This window comes from Leucopleurus acutus (genome assembly GCF_964270905.1).
Source record: "Leucopleurus acutus genome assembly, chromosome: 13".
Taxonomy (NCBI): Eukaryota; Metazoa; Chordata; class Mammalia; order Artiodactyla; family Delphinidae; genus Leucopleurus; species Leucopleurus acutus.
The window spans coordinates 23,284,717-23,311,233 of NC_139155.1; the positions used below are offsets into that span (position 1 = coordinate 23,284,717).

Below are 26,517 nucleotides of genomic sequence, written 5' to 3' on the forward strand. Positions count from 1 at the left end.
TGCAAGTGGGAAATCACTTCTTCAACAACGCCCTCTGGGCCCATGCCTACGCCACGCTCCAAGGCCGCTCTCACTGTGGGCTAAAAGACCCCACCCAGGTGGGCCAGAGGGATGCGGGGAACCGAGAAAACCCAGATGCCTGCTTCGACTGCACGCGCCTGCGCGAAAACCCCTACTGGCTCCTAGTTTCAGCCTCTGCTGCCTTGCCTTCGTCCCGCCTCCCTTTCCCCGCCTCCACCTGGTACGTCACAAAGAGTGACGTGTAAAGCGAACAACCACAGTCCCTCTCCTCGACAGCCAGTAGGGAAAGGGGAGGGAGGAGTGGGGGGGAGGGCAGAGGACGGAAGGAGAAGGCTTGGCGGGGCTGGCTCATCTCGGTCACCCAATCAGACCTCTGGGGAGGGGCGGGGCGGGGCACGAGAAGAGGGTGGGGGTGGGGCTAGGGCTAGGAGTTAGAAGGCTGCGGGGAGGAGAGGGCGGGCTCCCAGCAATTAAAAGCGGCCAATCAGGGCGTGCCGGCTTCATTCGGAGAGCGGCGTGGGGCGTCGCTGCCGCCGCCGCGCGCGCCGGGGGCTGGCTGAGGCCATGAAACAAAAGAAACCCTGAGAGGGGAGCCGCTGCCACTTCCACCAGCCCGCCCCGCTGCCGTCCCCACCCACCCACCTAGTTACCTACCTCTGCCACCTTCCCCTGCTCCTCCACCCCGCCCTCTCCGGTCTCCGGGCGGCCCTGGCGCTGCTCGGCCCGGGTCGGCAGCCCCGCCGCCTCCCCAGAGGCAAGGTGTTTGCGCGCTGAGCAGGGCCGGAGCCCTGTCCGCCATGGGGCTCGCCGCCTGCCGCGCCTGACCCGGCCGCCGCCGCCGCCGCCGCCGCCGCCATTGACAGCGCGCCGCCGCGATGCCGAGCGGCAGCTCCGCGGCCCTGGCCCTGGCGGCGGCCCCGGCCCCCCTGCCGCAGCCGCCCCCGCCGCCGCCGCCGCTGCCACCGCCCGCGGGTGGCCCGGAGCTCGAGGGGGACGGGCTCCTGCTGAGGGAGCGCCTGGCCGCGCTAGGCCTCGACGACCCCAGCCCGGCAGAGTCCGGCGCCCCGGCGCTCCGGGCTGCGGCGGCGCAGGGCCAGGCCCGACGGGCGGCGGGGCTGTCTCCGGAGGAGCGGACTCCTTCTGGCCGGCCCGGGGTCTCGGAGGCGGCCGAGCTGGAGCTGGAGGAGGACGAGGAGGAGGGGGAGGAAGCGGAGCTGGACGGAGACCTGCTGGAGGAGGAGGAGCTGGAGGAGGCAGAGGAGGAGGACCGGCCGTCTCTGCTGCTGCTGTCGCCGCCAGCGGCCGCCGCCTCTCAGACCCAGCCGATCCCGGGCGGGTCCCTGGGGTCGGTCCTGCTGCCCGCCGCCGGCTTCGATGCCCGGGAGGCGGCCGCGGCGGCGGGGGTGCTATACGGAGGGGACGATGCCCAGGGCATGATGGCGGCGATGCTGTCCCACGCCTACGGCCCAGGCGGCTGCGGGGCGGCGGCGGCCGCCCTGAACGGGGAGCAGGCGGCCTTGCTCCGGAGGAAGAGCGTCAACACCACCGAGTGCGTCCCGGTGCCCAGCTCCGAGCATGTCGCCGAGATTGTCGGTCGCCAGGGTGAGTGCGGGTGTGGGGGGTGTCCAGCTGGGCTTGGCCCCCGGGCGTGGGTGGGGAGACGAAAGAAAGGAGCTTGGGGCAGAAAAGGCGAACCCGGAGAGTCCTCCAGGTCCACCGGGAAGGGGTCTGGGAGGAGCTGAGGGTCGACGAGATGAGAAGATGGGTCACCTTGCGAATACCCCAAGGTGTTCCTCTCATCTTGCGTGATAAAAGGAGCTAAGTTTCTCAGGCCACCCTATCCGGCGGTGTTCACTTTACTCGGGCTGTATTCCTGGAACACCCAGCTGGCGTGGCACCAAAAACCTCAGTGAGGTGGTAAGAGGTCGGGTCGGTTGTGGATTCGGTGTTGTGCATGGAAAGCTTTGAGATTGCAAGTTTGCGCAGCCGACCGTCTTTGCAAAAGCGCTCAGCTTGCCTTAGGACGGCTTGTTGGGAAGAAGAAATGGAGGCTTGTAGAAAGAGCTCGTTCGAGAGGGAAGGGGATGTTCAAGTGGTCGTTCTTACCGCCCGCCCCTTCGCTGTTCAAAAACTTAGGTTTTTTGCTAACTCTCTGTTGATCTTACTGTATTCGTTTAGATACATTTTAACTCTCGAAAAGGCACATTGGGTACCTTTTAGAGCACTTTAGGGTGCACGATGAAGAAAAATTGGACAGTAAAGTAATTGAGTTAAGGAACTTCATGCGTTTATACAGTTTTCAGTAAATTCTCTTCACTTGCCAGCACACCAGTACTGCAGACAGACTCCTCCCACATTGCTCAGACAAAGGACCTAGGTCTCAGATTCCAGGAGTAGATTTGTGGAGGTGGGGGAAGGGATGCCCAGAGTACCTCTGTATCCGACATTTTTAGGGAAGGTCTTATGCTCTTTAGCGTAGCTCTTTTCCCCTTTATTGAAGGAGTAAATACTACCTGCCGCTGCCTTATTACAGTATGATTTAACCTGGTTGATGCATGTCTTTCTCCTGTTAGGTTGAGAGCATTGTCGGGGTCAAATAAAGAGAAGTGATGGCGCTGCTGCTTAAATGATCTCATCTTTCCCAAGTGGTCTAGAGTACATAAATAAGAGGTCTGTCGAAATGGTGGTTTCAAGTATCAGAGTTGGCTCATCTCTTACCTCTAGGATTTTAATAAGAAAAATCCATCTGAAGTCTGGTTAGAGGAAATAGCGTATTTCAGACTGCCTGGTGACTGGTACTTAAAGGCAGTGTTCAAAGCTGATGCCCTTCAATTAAGAGTTTATTTCCGTAGTTTGGTAGATAAATTTTGCATGCCTTCTTTTGTTTTTTGGTTTGTTTGTGTTGTTTCGTTTTTGCAATACTGAAGGTACTAATCCAGGAAAGAACTGTTTCACCTCACATAGAATAAAATTATAACATCTCAAATTATAGACTCAGAATGAGTTGGTTATTCAGATAACAACATCGGGGAATTGCTATGTATCAGGTTTGTATTTTGCCAGGCCTTGAGTTTATGGCAGTTGGGAATGTGAGGTTAATTCAGACTAACTCGGCTGCCCTTAAGAAGCTAACAGTCTAATAAACAGTGGAATGGCGCTAATCTAATCTGTAGTTAATGGCATTAACTATAGTGTGTGACAAAGTGGTACGTATAAGAACATCAACCCTGGAGGGCCTTGGAGAACGGATAGGACTTTAACAAATGGAGATGGAAGAAAGAATGAGGGACAGTGTGAGGAAAGGTGTGGAGAAATAATCTCTAGGTATGGTTGGAAAGTTGCTGCTGGGGGGGAGGGGAAGTTTTTTTTTGATACTTAGGGTCTGATACTTAGGAGAGTGGTGAAAAGGGGCTGGGAAGGTGTCTGTTCAGGCCCTACTACAGTGACACTTCCTCAGCACAAGTTGCTTCAGTGTGCTTATGGTGACAGTTTAGGATAATGAAGGAAAAGAACACTTACAGGACAGTTTTACTAGGGGACAAGATACTGATACCTTTTGTATATTTAGTTTAATACAAATTTTTGTCTTCTGTATTATACCCTTTAAAGCATGATTAAATGTTCCTTAATTATGCAGACTGTTACCTTTATGCAGATCCATTATTTAAAAGTAAACTGAATTCATCCCAAGTTTGTATTTTGTACCAAGTTATAGCAATGAAATGGTCTTTAGTTTTTCTTTTTTAGGGCCGAGCTTACTGGTTAATAAGGAAATGTGAATCTATTTATGTCTTAGAGCATGGAGACAAATTGCTGACTATTCCTTTTACGCTTAATATTTTCCCAGAGTTGACAGCACTGTTAAAAGTATGTCATCATCCTCTGTCTTATCTTAAGAACAAAAAGTCTTATCTTTTTCCTGTTCTGAACCATTCAACTAGTGGATCATTGACTCCCTTTGCCATGAACACCTCTCAGCAGCACCATGATAAAACCTGTAAAGTTATTGTCGCACTCCTGCAGGCAACTTCTAATGTTTGCGTCCTTTTACAGTGTGATAATTTCCCCTTTCCTTAAGTGAATAAACAGGGCAAATCATTTAGTTTACTTTTTGCTTTGAATGAACAAAATTTTCCTCCTTAAGAATTATTCCTTCCTGCCATTTTATTCATTACCTGAAGTCATAATTTTCTGTTTGACATCTCTTAATTGGTTTTGGAAATAATTATGTCACAGATGGAGACATCTGTGACCAGCTCTGAAGCAAAGAGTAGGACAAATTGAATTCTGAGTCATATAGACTAGCAACTCATGTAGATGGCCTCTAGCTCCACTGTCTTTCACAAAAACAAACCGCTGCTTTTGATTGTGATGAAAGTTTGCAGAGCGTTGACCTCATATTTATACTTCCCAGCAGCATATGGTCATTTGTGAATGTTCAATTAGCCCCCTTTTTTAAGTGTGCATCTCATTTTGAAACCAAAAACACTGTACAACAAAGCCAGGAACTGAAAAGAGGCTAAAGACTTGTAATCCAAGGTTTTATATTACTGTTTAAGATTAATATACTTCTTCAACTATTTTCATTAGTTATTTACTTGATGGTCTATGTGTGTTCTCTAGCCTCTTAGTCAAGAAGGGCTATTTCTGGCTTTTTTTAATTGTATACTGTCAAAAAACATTTAAACTAATACTCTCAGTATCTGGATATTTATGAATAATACATATGCTGATATACTGTACATTATAAAACATGTAAACAATTTTAAAAGGATGAGGTAAAGATGGAAATTGGAGTGTTTTGATTTTTTTTTTTTTCTGCACTCCAGTGAATTTTCTTGCACCCTACTTTGGCTATCACTGAGCTAGACCTTCTTAGAAATTTTTTTCTTCTTTATTGAGCTGCTCTCTCTCCACTGATCCCCAGTGATTGTGTATATTGTCACTTTTTAAACAGTTAATATGTTACATTGCTTGAAGTTGTCTTAAATACACCCTTGTGAAAAAATTTTCCCAGTTTCCTAGGGTGGAACCACTCTTCCAAGTTCTAAAAAGAGAAAGCTTGGTCTTGTACATAAATTCCCTGTTTAAGAAAAAATATACATTTCATGAGGAGAAATAGTTTCAGAATAATGCTAAAGCCCGGTGTCTCTTTTGTGGAAGAGGGGGGATTGTTGGCATTCTCTCTGCCAGTTCCTATATTACATGCCATTTAACTCTGCTAGGTGTTTATCCCCATTTTAGACATAGAAACTGAGGTGCTGATAGGTATCTTGCTCAGATAGTGGAACTTGGGGTTAGACCAGTTTGTTTGCTAGTAAAGATAAAGTTCTCATTCTACATTGCTGCCTCAGTATTGAAGCATCTTGCTCAGAAAGGCTAGTAATATTTTGGGTTAATTTCTGCCCTAATCATGGGTTGGGGTACTGTATTTCTAATATGCACAACTTAAAATATCACTGTCCAAATTAATTTACTTAATAAAATTTTGGTGTCTACTACACAGAAGGCACAGGTCATTCTAACATTCTAGTTCTAATGTGTCTAACTAGAAATTCACTCTCATTTATAATTCAGAAAGTTAATTTGTGTGTATATATATGCTAGCTTTAAAAATTAAATGTTGTCATTATTCTAGGCTTTAAAATCTAAATAATAGTTTGTATTAGCTCTGGGACCATTGGGGAAGGTTCGATTATTATAATTGTTTTGCAAATGGGTGGGGAGTCTACTGCCTTTTCTTCCTGCCTTACTCAGCTAATGAACTATTTGATTCACTAGGGAGGAAATGGAAAATAAAGTGGTAATTCAAGGGTGTATTTTCTGCCCCCTGTTAGAAATGCCAGTGGCCAAAATGATCCAGGGAATCAAGTATTTGAGAACTATTAATCTGTTAGAGATTTCCATTGAGGAAAATTTCCAACAATGTCTGTGGGTTGGAATTCTAGATAGTTCTTACATTTTAAGTTTTCAAGGAAAGGTGGAATTTAGTTATAAGACAGTGCTTAATATTTTATGGATTTGGTTTTGAATGAATTTAATATTTGTACAGATTGAAGAATTTATTGCTTTTGTCTTAAACTGAATACAAAAATGTTTTAGAATGTATGTTTTAATATAAAAATATTTGTTGCAAACTGTCCCAATTTGCCTTTAACAGTCTCTGCTCAGCTGTGATATATTGGAAAGAGCCAGCAATCAGAAATTAAAATTCCTAAATTCTGATTACTCTGTGCCAGTAACTCACTTTGTGGTCTTGGACAAATCACTTAAACTTCCTAGGCTTCAGATTCTTCTTCAGCTGGGTATAATCATATCTACAACACCTCTGGGGACTATGAATTGTACACAAATAAATTGACATATATGAAACTGTAAGTGATAAGCACATACTACTTGTGTTAAGTTAAATCTGAAATTAATTCGAACCACTCTGTTAATCTCGTTCACCTTTCCTCAGCTTGAGCAGACAGTTTTCACACATTACTATATTCATCTAAGGTGATAGAACTAGAATGAACTGATGTCTAAATGCCTGTTAGGCAAATGGCACCTCTATCCAGATAGGCTTAAATGATGCTGTGATAACAAAGAACCCCAGCATCTCAGTATTGAAACAACAGTGGTTTATTTCTTATTCACAGGGGCTGTGCTCATTTTAGTCATTCAGAGTCTTAGACCAGTGAAGCAGCCACCATCTCAAGTGTTAGCTGGTCTTCCCCTGTGCCAGAAGGATGAGAGACAGTGGCACAGCACACCCTGGTCTTTAAATGTTAAACCCAGAAGTAATAATGATCACATCCACTCATATTTCATTAATCAGAGCAAGTCTGATCTTGGACACACCTAACTTCAAGTGGGCGAGTAATTACATTACAGTCATGTGCCTACAGGAGAGAGCCAAAATATTCATGATGTTTACCACAGTATTCTTTTAAAATCTATGGGACTGTGACAATTTTTTAAATGTAATTTATGCCCTATAGGATTTGTAATTTAAACTCAAAATGAAAAAATTATAGATAAAAGTGGTCATAACGGGAATAAAGACACAGACCTACTAGAGAATGAACTTGAGGATATGGGGAGGGGGAAGGGTAAGCTGTGACAAAGTGAGAGAGTGGCATGGACATATATACACTACCAAACGTAAAATAGATAGCTAGTGGGAAGCAGCCGCATAGCACAGGGAGACCAGCTCGGTGCTTTGTGACCACCTAGAGGGGTGGGAGGGAGAGAGATGCAAGAGGGAAGAGATATGGGAACATATGTATATGTATAACTGATTCACTTTGTTATAAAGCAGAAACTAACACACCATTGTAAAGCAATTATACTCCAATAAAGATGTTAAAAAAAAAAAGTGGCCATAAGATACTAAATAGGAAAGTGTATTCGCAGTTTAAAAACTCCTTTAGGGACTTTCCTGGCAGTCCAGGAAAGGGGGCAAGCTTCGATCCCTGGTCGATCAGGGAGCTAAGATCCCACATGCTGCGCAGCGCAGGCAAAAAGAAAAAAAAAAAACTCCTTTAGGAAACTCCAAACAGATTATGGATAATCTGTTTTAAAATCCCATTGATCTTCAGGTGATTCTAAAGTGATATATTTATTAAACTGCATCTTAATCCTTCTCAAATGGCTTATATACCATAATGCATGTTTACTTTTAACTTTTTCCCCGTACTACCATTAGGTACCATATAGACATTTTTAAGGATTACATCTGATATTTAAGCTTTTAAAATGATATTCTAATACTAGTGATACCAAGCCAAACTATGCTAAATTGAATATGCACAGCATAATGTTATTTGAATACTTTGAGGCTTTATTCCATGACTGATTTTGAGAATTTTAAGTTACGCTGCATAATTATAGCACCTCTTTCATGCCAGTGTTCGAGATTTAAGAACAATTCGTGTGGGCATGGTTTGTTGCCTGTGTCCAGTAAGCAAAAACTGCAGTTCATTGTGTGCAGGGGAGCCTGATTTGACCACAAGTAAAGTGGTATCGTGAAATAATGAGACTAGGCCTTAAAATAATAAAATTTTTTCATGAGCTGCAGATGTAGTTGAAGGTAAGCATAAAGTAGTTTCATCTTAAACGTAGTTAGAGGAGAGTGGGGAGGTAATAGTTCCAAACTACTAGAAGGTTACCAGTGTAAAATGTTTGCCCTTTGGGCTGACCTTTTTATTACTGTCCCCCTTTCTATACCACTCTCCCCTCCCCTTTGGCTTATCTTCTACCTTTCCAGCGGTACCTGCAGGAAAGGACATTGAACTTGGAGTTAGGAGACTTGTTAGAGAGCTGGCTTTACCATGGACAAATCGCTTAACCTCACTGAGTCTCGGTTTCCTCTGCTGGGGGGAAGCTAGTCCATCCAGCTGTTCTTCCCAGCCCTCCCCCACCCGCTCTCCGTTGTGAGGATCAGGTATGAGAAGATGTCATTAGTACAGATTCACTGTACAGTGGAAAGTATAAAGGTAATAAATTATATATGAGGCAGGGTAAAGTTTATAATTTTTTTTACTGCTAGATTTGTACGCTGAGCAAATGCTAGTTGAAACCAAAAATTGTCATTTTAGTAAGTTTTTCATAGGACATATATACCACTAGTTAGTGATATATATTATATTTTTTAAAGTTTACAGTGTCTTAAAATTTTATTTAAAATCAGCACTTTTGAAATGTATTTCCTGGTAAAGACCTAAGCTAGTCTATAGTCTGGAAGAGAATCATTTACGAATGAATCTGATTCCATTATATGATTCCCATACAGAGGTAATTCTCAGCTTTCTATTAACATCCTCCAAAGGGCATGAATCTAATTTTAAAATCCCCAGTTAGGAAAAGTGTTCTGCCTTTCATCTCTAATTTACACCCTCTTCTGGATGTCACAGCTTTTGTGAAAGGCCAAATATGAGCCCTTCTTTTGTTAAGTATGTCGATCCTCTTGTCTAAACTACCTGAAAAAGGAGGGGGTTTTTAAATTTAGTTTAACCTCTGTTTTTAAAAATACCTTTATGTATGCAGGGAATTCTCCACTTCTAAGAATCAAGTAGGAAAATAAGTCAGGTTGAGAGAATGGTGTATTTAGGGAATTGGGAATTTTAGGAATCATTAGTTTATAACTTTGGGCAATTCTCAGCTTCAGTTTTCTTCACATATGAGATTGAACTAGATTATCTCTTGTAGCTCTTATATTCTTATTTTTGTCCAAAAAGAGTTCCTAAAATCATGTAAAAGTAAACCAGGTTTCAAATTACCAATTAGATTGACTTCAACATATCTCCTCCCAGTTTCGTAAAGTTTATAATACCTTAACATGCTTTTCACAATCTAAATATAAGTTTTACTTCAGGATTTAAATTTTTTTAATGTTTTTAAACTTTCAATAGAAAATTGATTCATCTGATTTAAAAAAAATAACAACAAACATTTAAATGTATCAGGTAGTATATCATCTCATTTGATCCATTCTTATTTCCACCATACAGATAAGGAAACAGATCTATGGGGATACAAATAACTTACCCAGGGTCTCAAGCTAATAGAATTAGAGACTTGAACACTCCAACTCAGTAAGTGGTAGAACAAGCAGACAAAGCAGCGAGGATATAAAAGGCTTGAACACCACCAGTAGCCAACAGTATAAGAAAAGAAAATGACAGATCAATATCTGTACTTGAACACATGTAGACACGAAATCCTTTTGGTGCTTGAAGTTTGGTACAAGTCAGTGAGGGCAGAACTGAATCTCAGTCATCTTAATGTCAGTTAAAGTACCTGAAACATAGCAGATACTTGCTGTTTATTTTATTGAACTGAATAGTTGGATTAGAAACTTGCCATTTTATTATTTATCATTTTAGTTTTCATGTTGTGGCGTTTTCTTCCCTCTTGCCTTTACTTGAGGAGCCAGTCAACCTAAAGTTGTTTGGATCTGTTTGTTTTAGATGCTACTTGATTTAGGGCATTAGATGTCCATATGAATACTGGTAATCAAAACTAAGATCACATAAATGAAGCCGTTTGAAGTGTTGACATAGTGATGTCTAAAGTGAAACAGTATTCTTAACAGAAAATTTCAGAAAATTTTGACTAGAGCTACAAGAAGGGCCCGTGAACCCAGGAAAGGAAAGCTGTTTCTATATTGTGCGTTTAGGAATCCATTGCATTCCTAATCTAAACAATTTATTTAAATGTTGGATTAAGTTGTGTGCATAAGAAACACTCTCTTACTGGGATTTAGCTGATGTTCATCAGTCTGTGAAGCTCTTAATACTGAAAAATTGAGTCCTTGTAAAATTATAGGTGTTTTGAATAGTCTTGTCTAGACTCTTCCAAGAGGAAAGGGATCTTATTTATATATAAAATCATTAAAGAATATGATCCCCTCATTAATTCTAATATATCATGAAATGTACATATAAAATAACATGTTTCTCTAATGCTTTTAGAGAAAAATAGTATGGAGTAATGAGAGGAGTATGGAATTATTAAGGCAACTTGTGTTTGAGATCTGACTTTCTAGCTGGGAGATGTCTCTAAGCTCTTTCAGTTTAGTTCTTTCCTATCCCTATCCTTCCTAAAGCTATTAAGCCAATCATTACTCTGTTATGATTAAATGAAAATATAGGAGAGTTTGGAAAACTGAAAAGTGCTACGAATTTTACTATTTCAAAGCCAAGCCTATTGGCTCAGTTTACTCATGAAATACTTGAAATGGTGGGGGGGGGAGGGGGGTTAGGTAGCCTAAAAAAGCTGTCCTTTACTGAACACAGGCATTGTAATAAGTATTTTTAATACATTATTTCATTTAATCCTTGCAACAACCAAATGAGAGAAGTAACTTTAATTATAGTTCCTCACCCATGAAGGGAGAGATAGAGGTTTGGTGGCCTGTTAGAGCTCCCAAAGATGGTTTGTGATGGTCTGTTCAAAGTCTTATGTTCCCAGCTATAATTCAACCTACTTTTCTTGAGGAAAGGAAGAATAGATGTACGCATGTGGGATATGGTAGTATCTGATTTCCCAAGTGCTTTTTAGACTTCAGAAGTGATTTTGTATTTCCTAGGAGAAAAGGGACTAGGTCAAAAGATAAAAGCATTGGAAAGGAGCTAGAGGTTGAATGACCTAACATTAAAACCACAAGCAAACTCTGGTGGTAGATTAGAACCCAGTCCTGCAGATAATCAGGTTTTTTTCCTTACATTATTTCCTTTAAACTAGACCTCGGAATAGTATTAGTAAGTGGTAGCTGTGATAAAGTCATATCTATATTTGTATTATTCTTGAGTTCATAGAGCCTTTCACACACACAGTCTTCATCTTTTCCAAATGACTGTGTTTATTACTCAGAAGAGTTTGTTACTCAGAATATTTGGGGGGGGGCGGGGAGGGGAAGTACTAGGAGGGTTTTCCAGGTTATTTAGGGAAATATCTGGGTAGAGATAAGGAAGAATAAGGCATGTTTAGGAGACGATAAAATCTGGGAGAAGGTAAGTCATGGCCACTTAATTAGGAGATGGATGGGGTGGGAGCTGGGGGTAATTTAAATATCAAGCCCAGAGTTCTAATTTTCTTGAAGGTAAAAAGAACTACTCAAGGAGTTTCACTCCCCCTCTTCATTGTTATTAAAGTGTGTTTCTGTATATGTGTGTATACTGATTTCCCTTTTAAAATAAAACCTCTTGGAGAGAATTTCTGAAGAAAGATATACCCCAAGGATGACCCAAAGTGAAAATACTCGCAGTTTTGGTGTGTGTTTATAAGGGTTTTAGCTTTCTTAATCACCTTGTATTTGTAGCTGATTGATGAAATGAATGGGAAATACAGTGAATTTAATTTCTGGAAAACAAAATCCTCTGTCGAAAATCTGCAACACTTCACATAACCTTTGGGACTTCTTTAAAAAAAAACAAAAGTTCTTTGCACCTACAAGATAGACTTTAAACTCCCTTGCCTCATGTTAAAGACTGAATCATCCCCCATCTGACCTGCTCTCCTGCCATTCTACCCTCCAGTCACTTAAAGCTCCCACAACACTGAGCCAGGTGTGGCCATCTTGTGCTCTTGATTCCTGCTTTGGCACTTGCAGTTCCCTCTACTTTGCTTCCCACCTGGCAGAACTACTTTCTTCAAGCTTAAGTTCAAATGCCTTTGAAGTCTTCTTTCATTTTCTGTAAGCAACAAAGCCCTCTACTTTTCTGTGCTCCCACTGCTTTGTATGCCTGTTTTCATTAAAGCAGTTATCTTATATCAGTATTATCTTATATATCAGTATTATATCCATATTGTTCTCATGACTGAGCTCCTTTCCTTTCTATACTGTGAGCTCCTTGAGAGCAGAAATTATGGTAGTTCCTGTATATCACCTGGAATTAGCACCAGCACCTTTATAGGGAACTTAATATTTGAATGGGTAAGTTTAAGCATCAGGCTTGTGAATGTTTTGGGCCAAAGAAGGAGTGGTTTAGCTAGGAACACCTAGCTAAATCCCTTAGGACAAGTGGAGGCCAGGTTTTACTTGTGCATCTCTTACCAAATCACTTATGTCTCAACATAAACACCCTGTCTTTGTCAGCACCCTGGCTTATCTATTTCTTTTCTACCTATTTTGATTTTTATCAATAGTTTATCCCTTCACACTACTCCAGTGCCTATGATCCCCAGACTTTTCTTGTATTTATATCTAGCTACTTATATCTGGCGACTGCCCTGGACATTGGGTCTCTCTTCTTGGGTTAGGGTTTAAATTTTTTCTGAACCAAATACTTTCCTTTGTTCAAAAGCCAGGGACCTGGAAGAATGGAGGAAATAATTGGAGAAAGGGAAAAATGGTAATGCAGTAGGCAGAATAAACCCCCTTTCCCTGAAGATGCCTACACCCTACATCCCTGGAAACTCTGAATATGTATATGGAGTATGGACCTTGAGATGGAGAGGTTGTCTGAGATCATCTGGGTGGGCCCAGTGTAAACACAGGAGTCCTTAAAAGCAGAAGAACTTTCCCATCTGGGTCAGATACAAGAAGAGGAGAGATCTTAAATATGAGAAGGATTCAACCTCCATTGCTGGTTCTGAAGATGGAGAGACAGGGCCACAAGCCATGTTGATGGCCTCTAGAAGCTGGGAATGGCCTTCAGCAGACAGTTGGCAAGAAAGCAGGGAGCTCAGTCCTATGATGGTAAGCAACTAAATTCTGCCAATAACCTGAATGAGCAAGGAAATAGATTCTTCCCTGGAGCTTCCAGAAACACAGCCCTGCAAACACGTTGATTTTAGCCCTGTTGAGACCCATGTCAGACTTCTGACCTACAGAATTGTAAACTAAAAAATTTGTGACATTGAAGCCACTATGTGGGGTAACACTAAAAAACTAAAGCAGGTAATAAGCAAAATTAAAGGACAGGGCTTCCCGGTGGCGCAGTGGTTGGGAGTCCGCCTGCCGATGCAGGGGACACGGGTTTGTGCCCCGGTCGGGAAAGATCCCACATGCCGCGGAGCGGCTGGGCCCGTGAGCCATGGCCGCTGAGCCTGCGCGTCCGGGTGCTCCGCAACGGGAGAGGCCACAACAGTGAGAGGCCCGCATACCACAAAAAAAAAAAAAAAAAAAAAATTAAAGGACAGAACAAGATTTCTGGATTGAGGCCTCCATTTTCCTTCTAGCTCTCAGCTCCTACAGGCCACCTGTAGTTCCTTGCCACGAGGTCTCCATGGGCAGATCAAGCACAGATAGTCTGCTTGCTTCCGGGCTAGCCAGAGCACAGCTAACTACTTCTGAAGCCAGCTGGAGAAAACTCTTTTAAAGGACTCGTGATTAGGTCAGGGCCACCCATGTAATCTGGATAATCTTCCTATTTTAAGGTGAATTAATTTGGACTGGAATCATATCTACATTACAGACTGTAATTCTACATCTGGTTCTTCTAAGTATGTCATTCCACGTGTTTCATGGAATTAAAAAGTGGCCTTAAAGATCTAGTCTAGTGCTTTTAAGCTTTTCTGACTGTGACCCGTCCCCCCCCACCCCCACCACCCCTTGCAAAGGAACATTTTATGTTGCAGCCCATTGTACACATATTTACTGAAACATTTGGAACCTATTCAATTGATATGACAAACCATGGTTTCATCAACACTGAAGATATCATTTCAATTCCGTTTCTTCAACTCCTCTCCCAGCAACAGAGGACCTCTCCCTCTTAACTGCTCAGGCAGCTGGTGGAAGAGGCTCTCTTTACCCTGGAGAAGCAAGACCCAATCTTTGCTACTCTACCAGGGAGTGAGAGGACCAGAATTCTGGCTGCAGCTGAAGAGTTTTAAGGTGAAGCACAGTCCCAGCCACAGTGATAGAGAAAGGGGAAATGGGTTCCTACAGGAGGGAGGTAAGTTGGAGACTTTCTCTTGGGAGAATTTACTTCCAAATCAAAATAAAATTGCAGCTATGCAAGTCATTAGTGCTATTCTAGTTCTTAATCTCTACGCAGTCTGGTATAGAGCTTGCCATATGTCGGATTTTATTTGTAGCTGTAAGAAAACAATTATTAGTCCTTACTTCTTGGACTTATTCAGCTTCGAGGTTATGAAATCGTTTACTTTGCTGTTCATAAATTTTTTTTAAATCTCAGAACTAGCCAAAAGTCTGATTGATATGCTTAGTGTAATAAAACGTATCATGTCTTCATAACTAATTTAAATTTTTTTCTAATTTAATATTTCTTTGAAAAAAAACTAATGCATTTGTATGGTTCAAATTTTGTAAGAAATAAAAGTGTACAAGGAAAATTGTCACCCTCCTACCCTGTCTCCCTAAGTCAACCAGTTTTATGACAGCAGAGCATTCCCTTATATAGCTATACCAGCCTCACACTAATACAAACAGTAATATAATGCAAAGGTCATTTGCTCCTGTGCAAGTATTCCTACAGACTCAATTCTATGAGTGGGATTGTAGGGGCAAAAGGATACTTGACTTGTAATATTGATGGATATTGCAAACTGCCCTTGAGGAGTTTATACTCTCAGCAGCTAAATATGAGGGGTTTTTTTTTCCCATTCTTACTAGCACTGTTTATTTGTTTTTGATATTTGACAATCTTATAGATGGAAAATGATACCTCAGTTCACATGAAAATGGGAATTTTCATGTTTGGAGCCATTTATATATTTCCTTTTCTGTGAGCTATTTCTTTCATCTATTTTTTCTGTTGGGTTTTGGTGTTTTGATATATAAGGGTAGGTATATGGGTACCTGTGTAAGAGAGAAATTAGCCATTGTGATGTGAGTTGTAAATAATTTTTTTACGTTGTATTTGGTGAGTTTTGCCATGCAGCAGTTTTTTTTAAAGTGCAGTCTAATTTTTCAGTACCTTTATGGCTTATGAGTTTTGTGACACTCTGAGATTATAAACTTTTCAATGGTTTTTAAAAATATCATTGCACTTTCAAATAAAAACTCAATCTAAAATACTCCAAAAAGCTTTTTTACCATCTCTACCTGCAAAATAGTAAAACAAATTGGTTTTTTCTCCTTAGTCTGTGCCATCTGTTTAGAGCTCTGCCTATTCAAATTGTCCCAAACTTTATAACGTGTATATATATTCTAGAAACCATGTGATGGTTGTTGGGAGCTCAGAATGTGCATGTTCTCATAGAAACAATAATGTGATTGATGAGGTTTCCTATGGGTTTCCTGATCTGAGTTAAGGCTACTGTGTTAAAACTGTCTTATAAAATTTAGGAGCGAAAAGAAATACTTCTGTTTCTCTTGGCAGTGGCGTATAAGGGATTGGCTTTGCTATCTTTCTGTTCCCTCTTTCCCCTGATGTGCAAAACCTAAACACATGACCCTTTTGGGCAGGGTAGGCCTATCTTACGGCCCTATCTGAGAGATGGTCCACACTCCAACCATCTGTCTTCTCTGTCTTCCTAATGAGCCATGTATTAAACATCTATTTATTTGTACCATCCATAGGCCCAATAGTGTCTGTGTACCTTTAGGCATATTTTCTTACTAGGTATTAGGTATTAAAGTATTCTACTAAGGTGCACCTGACAGTTGCTTATAGTCTCAGAAGCATTTAGAGAAGTTTCTTAATGCAGCTTTCTAATGTTCACTACAGTAAGGGTTGAGAGGGGCCAACCCTAGACTGTCAAGCTAACTCTCCCTTTGTCCTTAATAGAAGTGTCCCAGTGTTTTTCTGCAAGATGATCAGGACCCTCTTTGTTAGAAATGTGTGATTCTAGCAGACTGCCTTCTTGTTGAGTTGTAGCTCAGAGAAGAAACTCATGTGTCCAGGTAATGATAGTAACTCCCGTGCGTGTGTAGTATGAAGAATTAGGCGTTCATTCCACCCTTTCAGGCTTTCTTAGGCATCTCTCCATCAGTCACATATTGGCCAATGGAAAATGATTGCAGTTCTCAACCTCAAGCAGCACCTACTGTGCTGACTGAGGGAGTTTCCTAGAGATTTAGCCTGTATAAATGATAAGTAGACGTAGAAGTTTTATTGTTCTGATCTTCCAGTTCACTTTCTTTTGTGGAGCAAAAGCAGATATATTTTCCTATGCTCAGAAGTTACACTATCAAATTAACCTTGTAGTTCATTGTCGATATAAACTTACAGCAGCACTCTATAATAAAAACTTTCATGTTTTACAGTAGTGTAAATTAGACTGATTGCACTCGGCCCTTCTTACCTCCTCCAGTTAATGCACTAAGTGCTTTCTTTGCAATTTTGCTTTTAGCTACACCACCCATCCACCCCCACCCCCTAGTCTTGAATATAACCTTCAGGTTAGAGAAAACCTGACTCTGAAAGTGTTTTCATGATAGGTACCTAAGATCCAGCAGTGAGAAAGTGGCCGTTTCTAAGTTCTACAATTTGTTGGAAGGAGAAACAGGATCTTCATTTGTGGTTCAGATCCAAAAGTTCAGTGCTAGGTTGAGTGAAGTTGTTATTGAATAACATATTCAGTAGCTTCATAGCATACAGCTAGCATAATCAACTCCCTTCAGCAGGGTTGGACTAGCATTATGGGGCCAGAATATGAAAGGCCGGGAAAGCTCAACAAAAATGCTTAGATGCAAAGCAATGTGTATAAGAAGGGCCCAGTGTTCTTATATAGAAAAATGATCTTTGTTTCAACAAATGTTATATGGCCACCCTGTGGCATATACTTATAGCAAACCACCCAGTGCTTTGAGAATGCTTAGGGAGCGCACACAAACCAGTCCTGAGGGAGAGGAAGCTCCATAGAGGATGAGGCATCTAAACTAAAATCTGAAGGGCTACCAGGAGTTAAGCAGAGCTGGTAGTAAAGGGGCAAGAATAAAGGAACATTCTGATCATGGAAGCAAGGGAGCATGCATAGGAGCTTAATATGGTGGAAGCACAGAGTTTAAGAAGTGAGGAGGGGGAAAGGAGAGGGGTACAGAGATAAGGCTAGAGAGAAGTAATCAGGTACCAGGTACAGAGGAACCTTGTGTGTGCCATACTGTTGACTTTATCCTTATGGTAAACAGAAGCCATTAAAGCACTTTATGCAAAGAAGTGAGCATGTGATAGGTGCTTTGTTTAGAAGGCATCATCTGCCTAAAGTGACTAATAGAGAATGGATGGGAGTGAGGCAAGAATGGAGGCAAGGAGATCTATTTGGTGGGGGGTGGAGGGTACTTCTGGCAAGCTTCACGTTAAGACCTTTGAAAAGTATAACCCCAGAGTTTTATGCCTTAGTTGTATATTTGACATCTTTGTTACCGTTCGAAACCCTCTAATCTTATGCAGTTGGCACTGGTAATGGGTGATTACTCCAAAAAGTAATCATGGGTAGTTATGCATAGGTGTCTTAGATATTTTACTTATTTAACTTAAACATACTCAGGATTTAGGGCCAAAGCCTTTTATTTGAGAATGGGGCTGCCAACCAGCATAGTCCTTTGATAAAACCACATTCAATGACCATATTCCATACAATTTCCAATATGTTTCTTTTGAATTTAGCAAAGTTATTCTGTGTTAGTTTTTTTACCCCAGGATTTTACAGTTGTCTCACCCATAGTTCAACAACATCTTTTTTTTTTCTTTAAGGTACTCGTCTTTATTGAAATTTTAAAAAATAATCAATTTTCATACAAGTTCAGCATCTTCTCACATTTATATGTTACTGCTTTATGTAATTGTTAATTTAGTTAATGCATGAGTGCAGCTAGTACAAACAGATTGGAATCAAAACAACTGATTCTTAGTGAAGCCTGAAATCCAACTGATGGAACAGAAAAGAGATGATGTACTAGCCTTGAGCATTTTGCCATTGTCATCAGTTGAGTTTTACAGAGGAAAGAGTAATGTTAAGGTAAAATAATAAGACAGTTAAATGGATGTCAGTTGAAGAGTTTTTATCGCAGTATAGTTGTGTGGAATTTGAAGTTCTGGGAAGAGCAAAAAGACTATATAGATTATGAAGTCAGACTAGGTTTAACTCTGGCTCTGCCTCTTACTTGCTGTGTGAACTTGGACATGTTATACAATTTTTCTGTGGTTTATATTCCTTAGGAATAAAAGGAGTATAATAGTCTCATCCTTAGGGTTGTTATGTAGATTAAATAAGATGATAGATGTTAAATGTCTCACATGTACATTAATGGTTTTTCTTTGCTACCAACACCCTGCACGGTAGTAAACTATTAGTGTTCTGAAAGTCAGACCCACTTATAGTGTAGCTGGCCTATTTCATGCATCATTTGCAATGACTGATAACAAGAGGAAGAGACGATAAGCCTGACCTCTGAGTTAAAGACCTCCAGTAGAGGTGTCACCTCCTCCCTGAGAATGAGAGATCACCAGGAAAGTATGCCTCAGGATCTAGGAATTAGGAAAGCTTTTATCATCATCTAGTGATAAGTTTTTGTGATAAAGAAAAAACTCTAAAACTTAAAGAGGGAAGAAAAACTGCCCAGACGCAGACTTTTAGCTTGAAAGGAGCTTTCTGTGATTTGTCTTTATCAATATTATTGAAGTAGATGTTGATACTTACGAAATATTTCTTTCTAACAGGTTGTAAAATTAAAGCGCTGAGAGCCAAGACGAACACGTATATCAAGACACCTGTTCGTGGTGAAGAGCCCATTTTTGTTGTCACTGGACGGAAAGAAGATGTTGCCATGGCCAAAAGAGAAATCCTCTCAGCTGCAGAGCACTTCTCCATGATTCGTGCATCTCGAAACAAAAATGGCCCTGCCCTGGGAGGGTTGTCGTGCAGTCCTAATCTGCCTGGTCAGACCACCGTTCAAGTCAGGGTCCCCTATCGTGTGGTAGGATTAGTTGTTGGACCCAAAGGAGCAACAATTAAAAGAATTCAGCAGCAGACCCACACATACATAGTAACTCCAAGCAGAGATAAGGAGCCTGTCTTTGAAGTGACAGGGATGCCCGAGAATGTTGACCGAGCACGAGAAGAAATAGAAATGCATATTGCCATGCGTACAGGAAACTACATTGAGCTCAATGAAGAGAATGATTTCCATTACAACGGTACTGATGTAAGCTTTGAAGGTGGCACGCTCGGCTCTGCGTGGCTCTCCTCCAATCCAGTTCCTCCTAGCCGTGCCAGAATGATCTCCAATTATCGAAATGATAGTTCCAGTTCTCTGGGAAGTGGTTCCACAGATTCCTACTTTGGAAGCAATAGGCTGGCAGACTTTAGTCCAACAAGCCCTTTTAGCACAGGAAACTTTTGGTTTGGAGATACACTACCTTCTGTAGGCTCAGAAGATCTTGCGGTTGATTCTCCTGCCTTTGACTCTTTACCAACATCCGCTCAAACTATCTGGACTCCGTTTGAACCAGTTAACCCGCTCTCTGGCTTTGGGAGTGATCCTCCTGCTAACATGAAGACTCAGCGCAGAGGAAGTCAGCCGTCTACTCCTCGTCTGTCTCCTACATTTCCGGAGAGCATTGAACACCCACTTGCTCGGAGGGTTAGGAGCGACCCACCTAGTACAGGCAGCCATGTTGGCCTTCCAATATACATCCCTGCTTTTTCTAATGGTACCAATAGTTACTCCTCTTCCAATGGTGGTTCCACCTCTAGCTCACCACCAGAATCAAGACGAAAGCACGACTGTGTGATTTGCTTTGAGAATGAAGTTATTGCTGCCCTAGTTCCATGTGGACACAACCTCTTCTGCATGGAATGTGCCAACAAGATCTGTGAAAAGAGAACGCCATCATGTCCAGTTTGCCAGACAGCTGTTACTCAGGCAATCCAAATTCACTCTTAACTATATATATATATACATAAATACTATATCTCTATATGGACTCATAAAGGCATGGGTATAATGGTACCCCCAGTAAACTTCCTAATGAATTCTTATGACTGTTATCAGGCTTTATTGGGATTAGGCTAAAGTTGTTAGTAAACTTATAAAAGGCTGCTGTGGTAACACTAAACCTAAGTGGTCTCTTGTCTATTAGTTTGGTTTGAATTATTAATACTATCCTGTAGACCCAGAGACATAGCTTGTGTAAGAATTGCTAAAGCTGACGTTCAACTCGGCTGAGTGAAGATAATCATAGGTTGTGTGAACCTATGAGAAAAGTGTATACGTCTAAGATTTCAAAACGATGGGTCCCAAAGCCTAACCACATTAAGAGTTTATGGAGGGTACTTGACATTACAGATGATTCAGACACTTCCAGTGCTGCCTTCTTTACACTGCCAGTTTTCACAAAATAGGTTTGTTTGTTTTTTATTTCACAACAACTTATGCCTAATTCTGCAGGATTGCAAGTAACTTTAATGCATTGTGATGACTTACTGGTAATGATAGGGGCTGATGGCGCTTTACTCGATCACTGGTTATAATTTGGGACAAAAACTGCTACATTGACCTTCATCTCGCCCAGAGTGCTCACGGCTGGTATGATCAGTGGATCAGGAATGCATTTGTGTCGATTGTGAATTCATACCCATTGCCTCCCTTGGTGAGTGTGGAAACGGCCACCTGGGTTTTTCCATTTCAGGAAGGGCTTTGGGATGCACCTATATTGGCTAATAATTGAGGATACGAACATTCCATTCATTAGTCTGATCAAGCTATTGATTAATTTTTAGACTATAGATCAAAATGTGAAACATTTTATGTTCAATCCATATTCGTCTTGCACATTATAAATATATTTTTATTTTTTAGTAATTTAGGGGAGGGGGGAGGGAGAGAGGGATAATAACACCCTTAGCATAATTCACAAAAGCAGCTGTGATGACCTCCAATCAGTTTACTTCATTTCAAAACTTATTTCCAATCAAAAGGAAAGATTTCTTTAAGATACACTTTTTACATTTCACCTGTGGATGTCTGTGACTTCATCCTCAGTATGTTCCCAAACCTGTGCTGGCATTGAACGGACAGAACATTATACTGGTGGGGTTTTCTACTAATTATTTTTTGAAGCGTTATTTTCCCAACACAAAGAGCTTTTTTTCTCAGTATAACAAAAATTGAAATCCTATGTGTATTGAATAGTAAATAGACAAAATTTTATTTTTTATTTCCACTTGAAGAGTTACATTTCGTATAAAAGTTTACAAATAACGGTTTTTATTTTGATTTTTTCAGTATAAAAAATTGCCTTGATGGCATATTATGATGTAATGCTGATTGCTTGTAGGATAGTTATATGTCAGTATTGAAACCTAATCTTTAGCTGCCGTCTTGTAGATACAAACGAATGTTCACCAAGCATGTATTTTGTATTTTGTTGCATTGTACACTGCAACTAATAAGCCAAGGAATCGACATATATTAGGTGCGTGTACTGTTTCTAAAAACCACAAACTAAGAATGATAAATTATCAATATAGTTTAGTATTTGCTAATTTTACTACACTCTTTTGTTATGTATATGTAGGGAAGTCATAGGGATTATAAATTCAATTTGAGTAAAGTTTAAAACCATATATTTTATGATAAAGGGCCTTTAACTTAAGATGGCCAAAGCACTGATATTATATATTTGCTGTAAAGAGAATTATAAGAGTTTTATTTTTCTGATATTAAAAGTTACTTAATAAAGACTTGTTTCCATTAACTTGAATGTATTCTCCTTGGTGTTTTTCATGTGATCATTAGTTTAGACTGGGAGACTGCTGTTTGCCAGAATTGAAAATTTCCTTTTACAGTGTTTCCCTTCCTCAGCCAGTGACCCTGTTGCTTATGCTCCTATCCGAATTTAGCTTTTTTCTTTAAATAAGTGTCACATTAGGTAAAACTAGAGATTTGGCTAGTGTCAGATTGTATAGTTAGTTGCATGTTTATATAGTTGACCACAAATAACCACTATTAACCTAATTGTAAATAAAATAGTGAATGATTTATACATATTAATGTTAACTAAAATCCTGAACCCAACTTAGACTTTACTGTTTCAATCCTTTGTTACATATTTTTGTCTTTCTATCACTAAAACTATAAAACTAGTGTTTTTCTAATATGAAGGTACAAGTTTTTAATTTTTAGTTCCTAAGTACCTTCGGAAAGGTTTTGCGGTTGATAAAAATATTACTCCGTTAATGAAATTGACTTGATGCTGACTGGAATAAATTGTTGCCGTTTGTTAAAAAGCAAGAATAAAGACAGTTCTAGATTATTTTAATAAAACCAAAATTCTGTTCTTAATACTTAGAGGTGTTAGCCATAGGAAGTCTTTTCATCATAAGTTTTGGACAAATTCTCAGGCTGTGCTAGACGACTCTGGAATATATAGATTTGATGAGCAGGATCGTTGCCCTGTAGAATCATTTTACTAGTTTTAGGATTAGCCTTCAGAAGTTTGAAAGTTAAATTATTTGAGTGTGTTTTAGTATTTATACAATTCCAGCATAGATTGAATGAATGGTGAATATGAATTTAACCTTTACCTAATATAAGGTCAGAATCTTTGAGGGGACCTTGAAAAACAATCTACTTTGGAGGCTTTCCTTGCCAGAAGAAGCCAAAACTTTGTCTGAAAGTAATGTTAGCAAAACTGATAAGCACTTATCCAAGGTCTCCGTCTGAATCTGCCTTTCCTCACATGCCCACATTCATTTTCTTGTTTAAGGACATACTGTGGGAGAGGCTCCAGGAACCCCATGGACCTGTGTTACCAGGGAATTGCTGCACCACACTGGATAATCTGCAGTGTGGATAATCCAGAATTGGACAGACCTATTGAGAAGAACTTGACATTCCATTCACACAAACTTGGAGGCTAGATGCTAAACTGAAAACATTTGGATCAGCTAGCAGCTTAGTTACTATAATGATACGTGATTCTTTCTGTAAAGGATTTTATCAAAAGAATCCCCTTGCAAAGTAGGTTTTTAGCAAGAGTGAAAAAGGCTAGAATAATTAGGTTTAGAAAATAGATACAGAATATTGCTCAGCCATAAAAAGGAACAAAATTGTGCCATTTGCAGAGACGTGGATGGACCTAGAGACTGTCATACAGAATGAAGTAAAGTCAGAAAGAGAAGAATATCATATTAATGCCTATATGTGGAATCTAGAACAATGGTATAGATGAACTTACTTGCAAAGGAGAAATAGAGACAGACATAGAGAACAAACGTATGGATACCAAGGGGTGAAGGGGGGGTGGGATAGATTGGGATTGACATATATACACTACTGTGTATAAAACAGATAACTAATGAGAACCGACTGTATAGCACAGGGAACTCTACTCACTGCTCTGTAGCGACCTAAATGGGAAGGAAATCCAAGGAAGAGGGAACGTATGTATACGTGTAGCTGATTCACTTTGCTGTACAGCAGAAACTAACACGTTATAAAGCAACTATCCTCCGATGTAAAAAAAAAAAAAAAAAGGTACAGGAATGTTATTATACTTCAGATTATTCTTACCAGTGGATGTGTTAGCATAAAAACAAGACACTGGTTCTCACTCTGCTACCAACCTCCCCTCCCTTAAATTTCTGCTTTTCTCATTCCAAAACTTTTTATAAATAATGCAGGTTAGGAATATTTATAATACAGGCATACCTCAGAAATGTGAGTTCAGTTCAAGACCACCACGTATAAGTTATGTTTACACTGTACTGTTGTCTGTTAAGTGTGCAATAGCATTGTGTCAAAGAAACAATGTACATACCTTTATTTTAAAATACTTCATTGCTAAAAAATGCTAATCATCATCTGAGCCTTCAGTGGGTCCTAATCTTTTTGCTGGTGCTGGAGGGTCTTGCCTCTATGTTGATGGCTGCCGACTGATCAAGGTGGTGGTTACTGAAGATTGGGGCAGCTGTGGCAATTTCTTAAAATAACAGAGTTTGCCACATCAATTGACTCTTCCTTTCGGGCAAGATTTCTCTGTAGCGTGCAATGCTGTATGATAGCATTTTACCCACAGTAGGACTTCATTCAGATTTGGAGTCAGTCCTCTCAAACCCCATGCTGCTTTATCAACTAAGTTTATGTCATATTCTAAATCCTTTGTTGTCATTTCAGCAGTCTTCACAACATCTTCACCAGGAGTAGATTCCATCTCAAGAGACCTTTTTATTTGCTCATCCGTAAGAAGCAACTCCAACATTAAATCAGTTTTATCATGAGATGGCAGCCATTCAGTCACATCTTCAGGCTCCAGTTCTAATTCTACCTCTCTTGCTCTTTCCACCACGTCTGCAGGTACTTCCTCCGCTAAAGTCTTGAACCCCTCAGAGTCATCCGTGAGGGTTGGAATCAACTTCTTGCAGACTCCTGTTAATGTTGGTATTTTGACCTCTTCCCATGAATCATGAATGTTTTTAATGGCATCTAGAACCCTTTCCAGGTTTTCAATCGACTTTGCCCAGATCCATCAGAGGAACCACTATCCATGGCAGCTATAGCCTTAACAAAATGTTTATTAAAACATAAGACTTGAAAGTTGAAACTACTTGATCCATGGGCTGCAGAAAGAATGTTGTGTTAAACTCATTATACATCTCCATCAGAGCTCCTGGGTGACCAAGTGCATTGTCAATGAGCAGTAATATTTTGAAAGGAATCTTTTTTTTTTTTTTTTTCCTGAGCTGTAGATCTCAATGGTGGGCTTAAAATATTCAGTAAACCATGCTGTAAATAGATGTGCTACCATCCAAGCTCTGTTCTGTTTAAAGAGCACAGGCAGAATAGATTTAGCATAATTCTTAAGGGCCCTAGGATTTTTGGAATGGTAAATGAACATTGCTTTCAACTTAAGGTCACTGGCTGCCATTAGCCCATAGCAAGAGAGTCAGCTTGTCCTTTGAAACTTTGAGGCCAGGCATTGACTTCTCTTTAGCTATGAAAGTCCTAGATGACATCTTCCAATATAGGGCTGTTTCATCTACATTGAAAATCTGTGTTTAATATAGCCAGCCACCCACATTAGTTACCTTAGCTAGATCTTCTGGATAATCTGCTGCAGCTTCTACATCAGCACTTGCTGCCTCACCTTGCACTTTGATGTTATGGAGACAGCTTCTTCCCTTAAACCTCATGGACCAACCTCTGCTAGCTTCAAACTTTTCTTCTGCTGCTTCCTCACCTCTCTCAGCCTTCATAGAATTGAAGAGAGTTAGGGCCTTGCTCTGGATTAGGCTTTGGCTTAAGGGAATGTTGTGGCTGGTTGGATTTCCTTCAAGAACTCTTCCCTCGAATTCACAACTTGGCTAACTGGACAAGAGGACCAGCTTTCGGCCTGTTTCTGCTTTTGACATGCCTTCCTCACTAAATGGCATTTCTAGCTTTTGATTTCAAGTGAGAGACATGTGACTTTCTTTCACTTGAACACTTAGAGGTTATTAATTGGTCCAATTTCAAAATTGTTGTGTCTCAGGGAATAGGGAGGCCCAAGGAGTGGGAGAGATGGGAGAACAGCCCATTGGTGGAGCGGTCAGAACACACAACATTTATGAATTTAAGTTTGCCATCGTATATGGGCGCGGCTCATGGCACCCCAAAACAATTACAACAGTAACATCAAGGATCACAGATCACTGTAACAAAATAATGAAAAAGTTACAAGTACTGCGAGAACTACCAAAATGTGACACACAAAGTAAGCAAATTCTATTGGAAAAATTGCACTGATAGACTTGTTCCATGCAGGGTTGCCACCAACCCTGAATTTGTAAAAGTGTGCAATAGAGCAAAGCACAATAAAACAAGGTATGCCTGATACATTGTGAGCATCTTTTCCAGGTCAGTATACTTCCACAGTATGATTCAGTGGTTGCAGTAATAATCTGCTTTATGGCTCTTCCATACCTTAGCCATTTTCTATTAGTGGTTAAGTAACTAGGCAGTGGAGCATTGATGGAATAGGGAAGGACATTGAGAAACGTAATAAGGAGATTCCATTTAATAAAGATTAAGAAGAGCTGTTCTCTTTAAGCTGCCATACCTTCCGACTTGAGTGTCTGAGTAATTATTCCTAGTAAGTGTCTTCAGCTGACCAT

The 26,517-nt window shown here is 40.6% G+C and overlaps 1 protein-coding gene across 1 annotated transcript; it reads left to right on the forward strand.

Moving 5' to 3' along the window:
* Positions 1-896: 896 nt before the first annotated feature.
* On the forward strand, positions 897-22,121 carry MEX3C (mex-3 RNA binding family member C; the record flags this gene model as incomplete). The annotated part of the gene is made up of 2 exons (XM_082853164.1): positions 897-1,623; positions 19,083-22,121. The coding sequence occupies 2 exons, from the start codon at positions 897-899 to the stop codon at positions 20,306-20,308; spliced, it is 1,953 nt and encodes a 650-aa protein (XP_082709290.1). The 3' UTR covers positions 20,309-22,121.
* Positions 22,122-26,517: the final 4,396 nt, after the last annotated feature.